The sequence below is a fragment of the Brachyhypopomus gauderio genome, unplaced genomic scaffold (assembly GCF_052324685.1).
Source record: "Brachyhypopomus gauderio isolate BG-103 unplaced genomic scaffold, BGAUD_0.2 sc65, whole genome shotgun sequence".
Lineage (NCBI taxonomy): Eukaryota > Metazoa > Chordata > Actinopteri > Gymnotiformes > Hypopomidae > Brachyhypopomus > Brachyhypopomus gauderio.
The window spans coordinates 583,521-598,488 of record NW_027506886.1 but is presented as its reverse complement, the minus strand read 5'-3'; the positions used below and the strand labels follow the sequence as shown (position 1 = coordinate 598,488).

Genomic DNA, 14,968 nt, shown 5'->3' with positions numbered 1-14,968 from the left:
ATAGTGTAAAGGAGCACAGAAGTCTGAGCAAATCTTTTCTAGAGCGAATTAAAACTGAGGTCGCAGAAACGAAAGTGAATGCAGGAGATGCCACTTCGTGCAAAACATTTGTCGACGTCAACCTTCCAACTTCCGTAACATATCTGATGTTAGGTAAATATCTTAATATCTGTTCTCTGGCTTCAGTTCCAGCATGTTAGTAGGTTCACACATCTCCCCTGGGATAACCACACCTCAGCATGCTACGTTAGCCCGAGTGATTTCATGGGCAGACGCTTTGTGTGTGTGTGTGTGTGTGTGTGTGTGTGTGTGTGTGTGTGTGTGTGATACTCAGTCTGATCTGTTAGGCTGCGTACCGTGACCAAAGGCGCGAATGCAAAAGTAAGAGTTAACACAATCTGGTTAATAATTGAATAGCTTGTAACACAGGCAAACAAAAGACGTCGTACTTCACATTCAGGTCGCACCCTCGTTTTGTGTCCCAACAATAAGGCGGGGTCGCGCACAGGTCAACGTGATTGTCACAAAAAAAGTGACTTTTTGACAAAAACTAGTCTCAAAAAAGACTGGATTAGGAGGCGCTTCGACGAATTAGCGCTGTGTATGTGCTGGTGGTCTGTAGATCGGCCAGACGCTAACCCGTTGGATCTTCCACCGGGAGTTTTGGATGCGACTCGCAGCCAACCACTCCTCTGTGGCTTGCTTCTCTCCTCCCTCATTCTTCTCCATTCTTCTCGCTCCTACTGGGACAAACTTGCTATTGTTGTCGAGGTCATCAGGCTCCATTCCACACGTCTTTGCGTTTTTGCCTTAGGAAGGAGGGACAAAGAAGCACGGTCATTAAGACACTGCCTTCTGCCTAACAGTTATTGTAGCTAGCTACTGTTGCTAGCCTGGAAGAACTGAAGGTTTAATTTTGGAGTCTGTGCTGTGCTTTGAGGATACGACAGCAGCAGTGGGTTAGGAGTGGATGTCAGATGGACAAAATGATTACCTCGTTGTTTCACTTGCGCCATTTAAGTTTGGTTTTGTCCAAGTTAAATCTAAAATCCAACCTTCTATTCCAAATGAAGTAGCTTACCGTGGTCATTAAGTTAGGACAACTATTTAGACAGCTTATCTACCATCTAAATTACTTTCTAAAACAGACACTGGTCACTTAAGCCATTACTACCCATTTCACCAGATCACTCTAAATATGTGACTGGGAAACGTTTACTTTTTTAAGTGTGAGTTGTTGAGTTTGAAGTTTATTGAGGGCCATAAAAGTGCCTATAAAAATTAAATGAAACCTGTGAGTAACACGTGACACCTTATATAAAGGTCGCAGTTCACCTTTGTGGTTTCATAGTCAGCTCCTCTTTGGTGATAAGAACCATCAGAAAGATTTCCTACAGGATTAAATGGGTGTGATTTTTTTTTTCTTTTCTTTTACATACTGTTGGTCATGTTCCCAGACCAGTGACTCATACTACATATCCCATAAGGACTAGGGTGATGTTATGCCTAAACTATCCTGTGGAAAAAATTGGTTTTATTGCAGAGTTCCTCATAGGAGGGTTCACAATTTCCACATGTCTTGGATCACATATATTTATCAGTTGTATTTAAATAAGGTATTACAGATAAATGGTTTGATGTTGAAATCAGTCTCTTAATTTACTATCTCTAACCCAAGCCATATGTGAGGAAACATGGGATCACTGGTTATGGGTCCTATAAAAAGGGCAATGATGTCATTGAGCACTGGTTTAAATGTTTTAAGACTTGCTCAGTTGAGCTATGCAGTATATTATTGTTGCAATGTTGCTCGTGGCAATACAAATATCAGAGAAGGTGGAAATATGCAAATGAACCCTTCAGCAAATTACTTTTTCTAGAATGTTCTGAGCATCCTGAACAGTGTCAGATGCTCCAGATGGGGATCTTTTAATGAATCATAGCATTCACATGAGCCAACAAATGTGAATATTTTTTGTCAATGTAACACAGGCCAAACAATGATGCATTTGTCAACTTGTCAGTTTTTAATGTATTGCATATTACAGCTTCAGTTTGCAGCACTATAGGCACATATAGCCATTTTGTCAGTTTTGTTCCTATTGAAAACCTCTACTGTTTAGTAGTGATGATTTGAGGAATGGTTGACATGGGGATTGGTTGACATGGGGAAGGGTTGATCTGGGGAATATTTGATTTGGGGATTGGTTTGGAGAATGGCTAATTAGGTGGCACAGTTTCTACAGCATAAATGAGCTCATCGTACTTTAGATTTTCCTTACACAAAATTTGCATGATCACCAAAAACGTCAATACAAATGCAATTCTAGTGAATTTTGTACAAATTCTATTGCAGCTTCATTTAAAAAAGTAATCCTAAAACAGCATTAATCTTAAGGATTTATATATTTCCATCTTACCTTTTTTTATGGGAACCTATAAAATGTTAATTAATTTGTAATGAAATTGTAATTTGCTATAATTTTTGATATCAGTTTGAACCCTCACCTTTGGATTGATGCATCACACTGACTTCCTGGTTCACTTAATGAGGCTATGGTTTGTCATGTGGTATTATGATGTCTTATTCAGAGTGGAGCTGTCAGTTAAAGCAGATTATAGAGTATTGTACTCTATAAATGAAATCCAAATGACTTATACTTAGCCTGAATACAACTGTAGAACCTGTAAAAACCTTACACTTCTCTCTTTTTGTCAGGCACACATATACATATATACACACACACACACACACACACACATACACACACACACACACACACACACACACACACACACACACATAAATTAATGAGGGCATGTGCAAGCCAGATGATGTTCTGCATCCTTCCGGTCACCCCATCATTGGCTGAAGTCATCGCCCAGGTCCAGCCTGTTACCACATGCTGCAGGCATGCACGCCGTCTTCTGTGCAGACCCACGTTGCTGTCTGATGTCAGACACGGGTCTGGGTGCCTGCATTACAGGCTGAGCACCAATGAGGTTAGAATGCATTCTCATTTAACAAGTTAACACACACCAGACATCCTGTTTACTTCTCTGTTCTTGTGAGGATGAAAGCTTGATTTGATTATGAATGAAAGATGAAGGGGAAGCATACATGGAATGCTAAGTAGACTCTTCTGGCATAACTTTCCCATCATGCACTCCTAACAGAAAGCCAGGTCCTATTTTAGACATGGGACCTAGTATCACCCATTGACTCAGCGTAGGACAAACATAAGTGTCATAACCGTGCCACTCCAGTTCTCCACCCATCCTGATAATTAGCACCCGTGCCTCGTTAATCCATCATTAGTGTGTCTTTAAGTGTTGTCTGTGCATGTTTGTCGTGAAGCCTTACACCTTCCCGAGTGTTTGTGCACCACTCTTTGCCTTGTGAACTTCCTGATTCTTGTTTATTGTTCCATCTTTTGTCTTGTCTCCCCGTACCCCTGAGTCGTCGTGACAATCTATGTATCGTAGAGCTTCAAGTCGCTGTGCGGAAGTGTGGGACGGCCGTGCGGCGCTGGCTGAATGCTGGGAGACGTGTCTGATGTCCCTGCCAAGTTTAAAGCACAAAGTGGCGTGACATTCCGAAGCCTGCCGCTCTGCATCAGCACAGGAAACATCGCTTCTCCCCGCTGTCCTTATAGGGCGCGCTGGATAAACAAAAGCCCCGCAGTTTAGAAGATGCTGTATACAAGAGGATCCAGGCTTGCTAATACCGGGTCGGTACTGTTGAGATGAGCAAGCACAGGGCGAATAAGAGTAAGCTGGAAGGATGAGGCGTACATGTGACTCTAATGGCACCTCAAGAGTAAATGGTGATGTGTCTGATCTGAGATCAGCTTCAGCTCAACCCTATATAATGGAAAAAAGTCAAATTTGGGAATGGAAAGCAGACCCCACAGCAGAAGGGCGGAGGAGGCGTCTTTGTGAATAGAATAAAAACGACGTGTCTTAGGTATCTGCAGGTCTGATGAAGAATCCTGATATGCTACATGTGCGGTGATGATGCAGGGCTGGACGTGCGAGTTCTGTAATCTGATCTGTAATCTGTAATCTGATAAGCATCGCGGGTGTTAAAAACAACAGCCGCTAAAGACCTGGCGGAGTTCTGGAGAGGAATTTTAGCATTTTTCTGGCCCAGATATGCGGAGATTGCCTGACCGTATTAGGCTGATCTCCTGCACAGTCTCTCCCATCCTTATGAGGCAGTTGGGTCTCTCTCTCTCTCTTTCTCTCTCTCTCTCTCTCGCTCTCTCTCTCTCTCAGTACTCATTTAGATAATAGGGGACTGAGGATCCAGGCATACTTTTTAAGGCATGAACTGAGAGAGGTGCTCCCATGGTTTTATGGTGCCAATAGTTTTGGTCTCAAGCAAAAATGCAGCCCAGACGGACGAAGGAGGTGATTGCAACAGACAGGATTGTGTGTGTGTGTGTGTGTGTGTGTGTGTGTGTGTGTGTGTGTGTGTGTGTGTGTGTGAGAGAGAGAGAGAGAGAGAGAGAGAGAGAGAGAGAGAGAGAGAAAGAGAGAGTATACACAGATCATTCTTTGTGTTTTACACATCAAACAAATAGAATCACTCGCATTTTATGTGGGAATTAAGAAAGAAATGAATGTTTCTAGATATAAAACCATATAAATGCTCTTTAAACTTAAATAGACTTTCTTGACATTTTCACATTTTGTACATGCAAAGGAAGGCCAATAACCAGCATGTCATTGCGTCCAGCACCCCACACTTGAATAGCTACAGTGTTTGAAGCCCTGAGGTCAGGTCAGTTGCCCTTTTGAGTGAATTAAATTGACTTGTAAACAGAGATGGACATAACAGACATGCCTGTGGTATTATTTGACAGTGAGACGCAGCATTAATACAGATTTGTCCAGTGGGAAAGGCAGTATGAATGTAATCTAATGGTGGGCTTCTTAAATGCTAATTGCTTCTAGGGTTTGACGTACTCATGTTTTGTGAGGTATTCTGTTAGCATTACAGGCTGTATGTTTTAGAGTCTGAGTGGTTTGTGTGCAATAAGAGTCTGGAATGAGAAAGGAAAACTCTTGCCAAGGTATACACACAGAGACCCCCACCTCCATCCCCCTCACCCACACACACACACACACACTCGCACCCAAGAGAGCTACGCATAGTTATGCACATAATTTTAGTAACAAGGTCCATTTTATTGACTGAGACACAATTCCATTGTGAAACATGCAAGCGTACCAACCCCCCATACACATACATTTCATTGTTTTGCAATGGGACTCATTCATGCTGATAAATAATGTCGAGAAAGACAGGGAGTGTGTTTGTGTGTGTGGTGGTGGTGGTTACAGGAGGAGGGATAAACCCCAACTCCCTGTGTCCCAGTGCATGTAGGAGTGGAGACTGGATTCAGGAAACTGAGCACAGTCATTACAGTCTCTAATGCAGCGTTGGTCTGCCCACATGGAAAAGAGCTCTCCCATCCTTCCCGCCCAATCACACGCTTCTGTGTGCTGAACCGAGAGGCCACAGAGCTGAACTTCAGCGGAGCGCTTTGGCGGAACACTAGCAACGTGCACGGTAGCTTTAGAGGACATCCGACAGTTTCCACACTGGCGGTGTGGGGACTCTAGGCCTACAAGGACGTGTTCCCACTTGGAGCTACAACAACTTTGCCTTCTCTTTGTTTCGCACCTGATGGATTGTTTTTGCCCAGCCAGGCCGAGGACAGATGTAGGTATTATCCATGATGGAAGTCACGAGGCTTGACTCATATACGCCATGGTCATTGTTTGACTGGACTTGTTTGGTCACTATGGTAACGGGCCTGTCATGACCACTGCAGTGATGTGTAGAGGCTACACGAGTGTTCAATTGTAAGTCTACGTGTGTGGCAGGTCTCAGGACTCGCTGTAGTTCACATCTTCGTGAAGAAGTGCAAATGGCATTGCAAGTCATTTTCATTACCTATAATTTATTCTGATTTGCTCTATTGATAAAAAAATTAAATATACAAGATATACAAATATAATATTTTTACCGTTATTGATTCTGAGTAGAGATAACGGGTGGTTTGATTTCTGCTTTTGCTTTCTGTCTTGTTTTCACTGTGTGTGCGTGTGTGTGCGTGTGTGTGTGTGTGTGCGTGTGCGTGTGTGTGTTGTTATAGTGGGGTTCATGCTCTTGATGAATTAAATGTAATCATATACGACTCGTTTACTGTGTAATTTCAGAGGAGAGGCAGAGCAGAAGAGCCAGGGGGGATTTAGTTAGTCATCTGAAACCCTTTCCTAATGTGAATAGTGTAGTATATATAGTATAATATATAATACTATAGTATATAGCATACTGTCATACCAAGCCATGTTTGGTTGGTGTTTTAATGCCACCTGAAGCTCAGGGGGCCATTCTAAGAGACTGCAATTATATTCCTTTTTGTCTTTGTTACTAAGTGCTTAACATTACAAGACCGTTACAACTTTACATGGACCATTAGTTTCCACAACAATCTGTGGTAGGAGAAATGCATGAAGTTCACTGGCCTGCTTTATATTGTTACAGTAATTCAAACAGGATGTAGCCATGAATATAGGTATTATTGCTCCCGAATATTTTTTGACTACTTAAACTGAAGAAATCGGCACAACCCTACCTGCAGCTTTAACCGTTTAGATTTGTGGAAAATACTTTGTTTTAATTTGCTAATGCCAGTTTCTCTCTTGTGCAGAATCTGAGCTCTTCACGGACAAATAAACGACTGGAAGCCCCTCAGATGACATGCAGCCACAGGTAGCCATCACACACATTGCACTTTGCATGAAAACAGTGGCGTCCGATTGCACCGTGTGCTTGGCAAATGCAGCCCAAGCAATCGCTAAAAGGACAAGACCTACTCCTGCAGTAGCTGAAGCTCTAGATGAAGGTGCTCAGTCTGGTGGCCATAACAGCACATGGTTTAGGAGGACAGACTGTGTCAACACACATCAATAGTTAAAAGAGCGATTATCCCGCATATTACCCTGCAAATAGTGCCCAGCCCAATTAGTATAAAGATGTGACAGGGTGATTAATCTATTTATTAAATATTCAATAATTTAAAAATCATCTCAAGATGTTTAGTGATGATTTCAGGAGGCTTGGGTAAATGACCTGAACTTACATCTTATTTTTAATCATTATGTTTAGTTTTTTTTTTCAAATATTATTATTTGTGACATAGCGAATTCTTGGAGGGGTAGGTCACACTTCAAAGCATTTTTACCGTCCAAGAAATTCCTCCGGCACTGCTAGGCTGTGTTGGCAGTGACAGTTAAGCTCTATTAAGCTTGAAGTGCTTAGCACTTAGCTGCCTTTGATACTCACCAGACAGATTTGCAGCACCTTGAGAAACAACCTCAAAACAAAACTGTAAACTGAGGCTGTGAAGAAGAGAGACACAGAGACACGGATCGAGAGAGTATTTATGGATTAGATTTGGATGCCGTTTAAAAAAGCCTTGGTCACTGGTCCCTTGACTCACAAAAGCATCTTCATGATTTAGCAAGATACAATTTCACCCTCTGTGAGAAAGCAAGGATCTTCCCATGACCCCTGGGGTTCAAACTGAGAAAGGGGAAAGTGCTCCAATCGGGTCACAGAGAGAGTGAGGAGAGAGAGAGAGAGAGAGAGAGAGAGAGAGAGAGAGAGAGAGAGAGAGAGAGAGAGAGAGAGAGAGAGAGAGAGAGTGAGAGAGATAGAGAGAGAGAGAAAATTAGGCCACATGAGAAGTGATGGAGGGAGAAAGAGAGATCAAAAGACAGAAACACCTCAAGCAGCTCAGCATATTGGCACATAATGAGAGGAGAATGTTGGGACACCTGATGTTGACCTTTAGTTGACCTTTATTTGACCTCATTGGCTAGGGGCCACATCTTAGGGGGGACCTGGATGTGAAGTTTCTGTGAGAGGACAGTAATGAGTCTCTCCTTTTCTGGGCCCCCTAAAGACTGAGCCACAATGCCGTCTTTCTCCCAGCCTTGCGGAGACAGATGGATCTGAAGCAGGGATGGCTCCTCCCACTGCTCCGCCTTTAACCAGGGTGGAATAACTTCCTCTCTGTCTTAAACCTACGCAACAAGAGGTGACTAGAGTGTAGAACTTCAACTGGTTTGTAAAAGTGGATCACTAGAAGCTCAAGAAAAGAAGTCCTGATTTCATTTTCATTCCAGTCTTTTGTTCTGGCTCTGACTGATGATTGAGACTCAAGCTTATGTCAGGAACACAGCAAAAATGAACCTGATGATAATCTATGGATTCACTATTATAGGTTCACGATTAGGTCCAATGCCAAAATGCACTTGTGGAAGGAAATGCAGGAAAACCTCTTGAAACCGCAAATGATTTTGTTAACTGATTTCTGTTCATTTTCTCTTTCTCCCAGAGGGCGGAGGTGTGTGAACACCTGAATGGATCGCGAATCATTTTCTCAGACCAGGGTCGACCAGGAAATACTCTTTCCCCAGACATGACCCAGGAAGTAGTAGTCATCTCCCCCAGCCTTCATGCAGCCCCTCCTACTCCGTACTACAAGAGTGCCACAGCTGCCCCCCCTTCACACAAGGCAGGACCATTCCACTCTCAACGGCTCATGCCGGACACCTATGATTATGCATATCTTTATGACTGGCCCTAACTTCAGAATATGTGATTTGCACTGGGTTAGGTTACTGCTGGAAGTCTTCCAAATTTTTTTTGACATAGTATATATTTTTCCTTTGTCAGATTTCTGAAAATGTCTGCAATAATTTCAGCTCTTAAAAGGATTACATTACACCAAATGACTCTTGTGAAGAAAGTTAAATGCCAATTTTCTCTCCTCTGATGAAACGAGTGCCTAGGGACATAAGATGTCGAGTTGCACCCTCTAGTGGTAATATTCAAAAGCGCAGATCATTTTATGCCCGTTGCACATGAGATTAGTGTACAAGCATATGGAATTATACATGCATATCACAGAGAATTAAAAAAAATTTATCCATTTTAGAGAGAGCTATAAATAGAGCTATATTTCAATTTCCGGGTGTGGTCACACACAGTTTTTTTTTGGGTTAGCTTTGTGTTGCTGTTTGCTAGGTGCTTGATTAATTTTTAACTGGACTGTACCATCTTTTTCAGGATGCAGAGGTGAACGGAGGTGCAATGCCTGCTCCTAGTTTTGGATCCTATTACGGCCCCAGCAAATCCCATGGTACGGTCCCCATTACTGGCACAATGAATTGAAGCCAGGGTGTGTTAACTAGCATTATGCATTAGGCTAACTAGTCCCATTTCAATGTCAACATTCCTCTGTATGTACAGTAAGTAGGCTATGCTTCTCAGCACTAACCAGAACCAATTGCGTTCAAACTGAGCATGTGAAGTTCTGCAAACTCAGAAGATTGAGAATTCAAAAGAGGAACCGGTTGTCCTCTCATTCGATGTGACACTTAACAGTTAATTAAGCCCTGTAACATTAAGGACAGGGCTGACCAGGGTGACGGGGTTCTGATCCCCACCATCTCTTCAGCACTGCTGTGGCAGGTTTAACGCAGCAGCGAGCTTCTGGATCTGAGCTTCTCAGGCCATTGTTTCCCAGTCAGTGGTGAGGCTGTTGCACAATTGTAATGAATACTCCTACCACTTTTAAATCCTCCTCGTTACGTTATTATTATCCTATATGTGTGAAACTGCGTGGGTAAGATCTGGAAGTCTTCAAGTCTTCTCTGTGATCCTGGATGGCACAAGTTTAAAAACCTTGACATTTTACTGCGGTGTTAATGTTAAAAAAAAGGAAAAACAAAATTATATACAGGCATTTTCAAAGCATACATAAGAATGTATACAACACGTATATAAATACACACAAAGATGAGAAATATTCATCATTCCCATCACTTCATTGTTTATGTATCTCTGTAATTATTGTTGTCATGGTAACTGGTGTCAGCCAGAGCAGGATGCGTTCCCCCACTGAGTCTTGGTTCCTCACAAGGTTTCTTCTTCATGCTCTTAAGGAGTTTTCCTTTCCACTGTTGCCCTTGGCTTGTTCACTGGGGGCTTGGACTTAGACACTTGTAAAGCTGCTTTGTGACAACAACTGTTGTAAAAATCCCTATATGAATAAATTTTGATTGATTGAATGTTAAATCAAAGCTTAAACAGATTGCAAAGGATTCCATCCCTGTGGTTTGATGACTGTTGCAGATGGACTGTCTAACGGAGGGCCGCGCTCTGCTACCCTGCACAACACGCTGCCCATTAAAGAGGAGAGACTCATCAAATACTCTGGGATCGGCCCCGTGGATGAGACAGGCATGCCAATCGCATCACGATCCGTGAGTTTCCACGCCTCATAACGCATACTGAGAGGCCTGCAAACCATTATTCAAAAGCCTAGCCACTCTGTCTCTGCCGAATAACTGCGTATTTTGGATGGAGCTCATTTGTCTAACAGGGGCATCAGTAATGCAGTGAGGGGATAAACTGCAGGCTTGGCATAGTGGTATATTATTAACTACGCAAAAAAAAAAAACTTTATGACGGATGTACAGCTTGTAATAAACCCACACAGTATTTTATAGGCCAATTTGAAACTCACAGACTCTGTAAAAGTGGCTTTTTTCTGCCAGTCACAAGTACCTCATCCACTGCAGGCGCTGGTGGTTTTCGTTGCTGTCACACCTGATTCGAATCAACTCTTTATTATCCAACCGATTATTAGTGGAGTCGGGTAGGCCGAAGCAAAGAAAATGCACCAAGAGGATGCGATGAGTTGTCTGGAGTTTTTCCGGAAGATTTTTGCATACTATCAACCAATGGGAACTGGGATGTTGGGGTGAGATGAAGTCCTTCAGCTGTTTGCTGACATGCTGTCTGTTGTCTTCCTCTGTTCTTCATCAGAGTGTGAACAAACCCAAAGACTGGTACAGAAGCATGTTTAGACAGATCCACAAGAAACCAGAGGGTATGTGCTCACACACACACACACACACACACACACAGACACACACACACACCCGACTGGCGTGCAACAAGACAGAAAGCATACGATGGCCACTCAAAACTTCAAGGCACGGAAATCGGAGAGCCCACATTACCCTGTCACATCTTTGTGTGGAGATCAGTGGGAGGAAGTGTCCATTCATTCCCTGAAAGGGAAACTCTATAGGCTTTCCCTGCACCTGAGCTGAGCCCCAGCTCAAATACTGCACTGTTGCTTCTCTCTGTTAACCTTCTCACTTGGATCCCATTGCCTGATTCCCAAACAGTTTTTCGTATGCAGCGTAGACAGCAGTCCATTACAGAAGACATAACTGAAACTGATCGCAGCTCAGTAAACTCTGTTTAGTTTCTGCCAACATCCGAAGCGAGAGCTGACGTACTTGTATTTGGATGTTAGATGTTGTGTTTAGATAGATGTGAGTTAATGATTATGTAGGCATTTTCCACTTAAGAAACCTGAACTTTACATTCTAACTTCCATTTCTTATAGTTTATACAACATCATTTGTGGGATGGTGGGTTGAACTCTTTGTTTGCCTTGGGCGTGGTACAGTGGTCAGATGCACAAAAAATTACACAACCAGATTCCTACACAGTGATCTATCTACATGCTAGTAATGATTATTAATATACCATATGTAGAACAACTGTTACACAAGTTACACAAGGTTTCCACCGTTACACAAGGTTTGTAAAAGATCAGCACCATTTTCTGAGATACAAGTCTAGTACAAGGAGCAGTGGCCTGACCCCTGGTAGTGGTGTTTCTCACTGGCAGGAGTTTGGAGCTTGAATTAAGTGTCATGCGTGAGGTCACAACATCAGACTACAGAGGGCAGAAAATAAGCAACCACTTATTCAGTAGCAGTCAGATTCAGTCACAGTTTACTGTGCTAGCTAAAGATGATGGAGCCTCCACGTACTAAAGATTCATAAGGTTTGAGGTTTCCAATTACTGGAACTTCTGGGCTCTGACCTAAGAAGGTTCTGTTTAGATCTAAGACCTAAGATGGTTCTGTTTAGATCTAAGGCCTAAGATGGTTCTGTTTAGATCTAAGACCTAAGATGGTTCTGTTTAGATCTAAGACCTAAGATGGTTCTGTTTAGAACTAAGACATAAGATGGTTCTGTTTAGATCTAAGACCTAAGATGGTTCTCTTTAGATCTAAGACCTAAGATGGTTCTGTTTAGATCTAAGGCCTAAGATGGTTCTGTTCAGATCTAAGACCTAAGATGGTTCTCTTTAGAACTAAGACCTAAGATTGTTTTCTTTAGAACTTTGTGATTGTGTTTTAGTTTGTTGGAAACTACAAACCACATTTTTGTTTTTCTTTTTCCATTTCAGAGCCAGACATTGACTGGTGCGAAAGTAAGTGGACAACCGTATAAAGTGTACTGTCACTATTCTAGCAGGTTTCGTCTTGATTGAAGCTTAAATAACCCCATTTACAGTCCATGTGGTAAAAATTGCACTGGGCTTCTATAACAATCTAGTGGCATAGTTAAGCTTATATTAACCTGAAACGCTGTGGATAAGGGCACTGCATGTTGTTTTACTATTATATATTACTACATTCACAGCAGAATATGGCCTGTTTAGAGAAAACGTGGTATGACTGTGATGATGAATAATGGACCCTGCTCATCTCTCTCCAGAGAGCCGGTGTCCCACACCCCCCTTACAGGACATCCAGGAGGACAGTCACGGGGCAGGGAAAGACCCCTTCACCCTAACCCTGCATGGAGCCCTGCCTGACTGGTGAGAGAGAGAGAGAGAGAGAGAGAGAGAGAGAGAGAGAGGCAGACAAAGAAAGATAGCGTGAGAGTTATAGAAAAAAAATGTGGTGGTGGTGGGGGGGGGGGGGGGGGGTGTCTGAGCATTTTGGCTCCAGATTTGAGATCCATACTGAAGCATGGAAAACAATCTCTCCCGGTCAGTCAATTTGAATTAGCCATTTGCAGTACTTATAAACACATATGAGAGATCCAGGTGTTAAATTTCCTGTATGAACTTGCATGTCGCTGTGTTGTATGGGCTGTGCATTGCGTAATAACATCTTTATGGTGAAACAACACCCAGACAGAAGGGTAAATATCATCTCATCATCCCCTGGTGAGGTAATGACTTGAGAAGCACAAACATTAAGTGCCTTTACAATAACACACTCGCCAGTCACGGTCTCGGGAACAGAGGTGTGGAGAAAAACCTGGAGAGAGAGACAGAAAGACGACAGCGGGCAAGTTGGGATCTGCTGCTGCAGGCGCTGACAATGGGAGTGCGATAAAGTGTGTGTGTGTGTGTGTGTGTGTGTGTGTGTGTGTGTGTGTGTGTGTGTGTGTGTGTGTGTGTGTGGATTGCGTTTCAGGGCCAATCTCGGTGATGTAGTTAAGATTCCAGAGCCCAAGAGCATTTTTGACTTCGAACCAGGACAGGGAGGCAACGTAGCAGACCAGATCCAGGTAAGGGGCTGTGTTGGCCAGGGGAGGGTCTTCTGAATCAAGTTCTTCTGAATGACTGTAGCAATGCAGGGCACTTTTAGCATTAGTCCTGATTGATGTCTCCTGTATATTTCTATAAATCCATTTGTTTAACAGCGCTGAGTTATTTCATGGGGTTGCTACCAGCGTAATGAGAGAAAATGGGTCCCTTTCCATGTTAATAACTCATGGGGATTACACAGGCTTGCCAAAAGCAGACCCTGTGTCCAGTGGACTGATGTAGCACATGTGTTTATATAAATGGGGAGCTTTGCTGCTGTAGATTCAATATGTCAAGCCTCAGTTTACTCAGAATATTCAGGCATTTTGAAGTGCTTTAGGGTAGTCAGTGATTCATTGCTAACATGCAGTGTATTACTGTGTTGATTTTGGTACCTTCTTTTACTGTTTGGTTATTGCATGCCAACATTTCAGTGAGTGGGTACAGCTTCGACAGGTTCTCATACAAAACTGTGTGTGTATGTGGGTGTATGAGAGAGTGTGTTAGAGAGTGTGTGAGAGTGAAGGAGAGAGAAAAAAGGAGAATGTCTTCTTTTAAGGGTATGTGTGTGTGCGTGTGAGTGAGTGAGTGAGTGAGTGAAGGAGAATGTCTTCTTTTAAGGGTATGTTGTGTGTGTGTGTGTGTGTGTGTGTGTGTGTGTGTGTGTGTGTGTGTGTGTGTGTGTGTGTGTGTGAGAGAGAGAGAGAGAGAGAGAGTTTAAGGGTGTTTTGTGTGTTTCTGAATGCCTCACCTTTTATAATTTAGTGGATATTCATATCAAGACACCACCCTTCAAACATAATGTATCATTAAAAGTATGAAGATAGTGCTTTCGATGTTATTGTTTCAAATGATTGGAACTAGACTTATAACAGTTATAACAGGGAAACTATTTTTGACATGTGCAGACTCCTCAGCAGTGTTGAGTGACTACTCCCTAACACAGACGTCTTGGTATGCACCATGAAAAAACAGACTTTGCATAGTGTGTTTATATGTGGTGTTACATTAATTTTGTTCTTAATACATTGCATTTGACAATAATGAGTGTTTATCAAGTTGTATAGGCTGGAGATTCAAACCATGAGGGACAGTGTGAAACTTTTTCTTTTCCTACAGTCTCACGCACTAGGTCATAAGACATCCCAGAACTGTTTTACTGTTTTCATTGTTGCAGTTTTTCGCATGAACTGCCTTGATATCATTCACGTTTCTTTTTTGTGTTGAATGTTGGCACCCAGTTAGGAATGTACTGAATCTGTCCTCGATTCTTAATGAATACAAAGTTGCCTGCTGCCTTGGAGATGCGGTTTAATTGTCTGGAGTGTAAGAAATTGGCTGGTCGCCCTTTTCATTCAGAGCACTGCTAACAGACCTGCCCCTCTGGCCTTTCTTTCCTTCTTTATTTTGGTTACGTAAATATTTCGAAAGCCAAGGGTTTAAAACAATGTTTTTTTAAGATTAGTCTCCTC

The 14,968-nt window shown here is 42.5% G+C and overlaps 1 protein-coding gene across 6 annotated transcripts in view; it reads left to right on the top strand.

Annotated features, from left to right (window-relative positions):
- The window catches only part of sorbs3 (sorbin and SH3 domain containing 3), a 38,164-nt gene that overhangs the window by 7,179 nt on the left and 16,017 nt on the right, over positions 1 to 14,968 (top strand). For 4 of the 6 annotated variants that reach the window (XM_076989074.1, XM_076989075.1, XM_076989076.1 and 1 more), the window contains exons 2-9: positions 6,726 to 6,787; positions 8,418 to 8,597; positions 9,152 to 9,224; positions 10,220 to 10,350; positions 10,916 to 10,979; positions 12,363 to 12,386; positions 12,674 to 12,776; positions 13,384 to 13,477. In XM_076989074.1, coding sequence (XP_076845189.1) covers positions 6,776 to 6,787; positions 8,418 to 8,597; positions 9,152 to 9,224; positions 10,220 to 10,350; positions 10,916 to 10,979; positions 12,363 to 12,386; positions 12,674 to 12,776; positions 13,384 to 13,477 — 681 coding nt within the window. In that variant the 5' untranslated portion in view covers positions 6,726 to 6,775. The other 2 variants (XM_076989072.1, XM_076989073.1) reach the window with 2 other exon arrangements.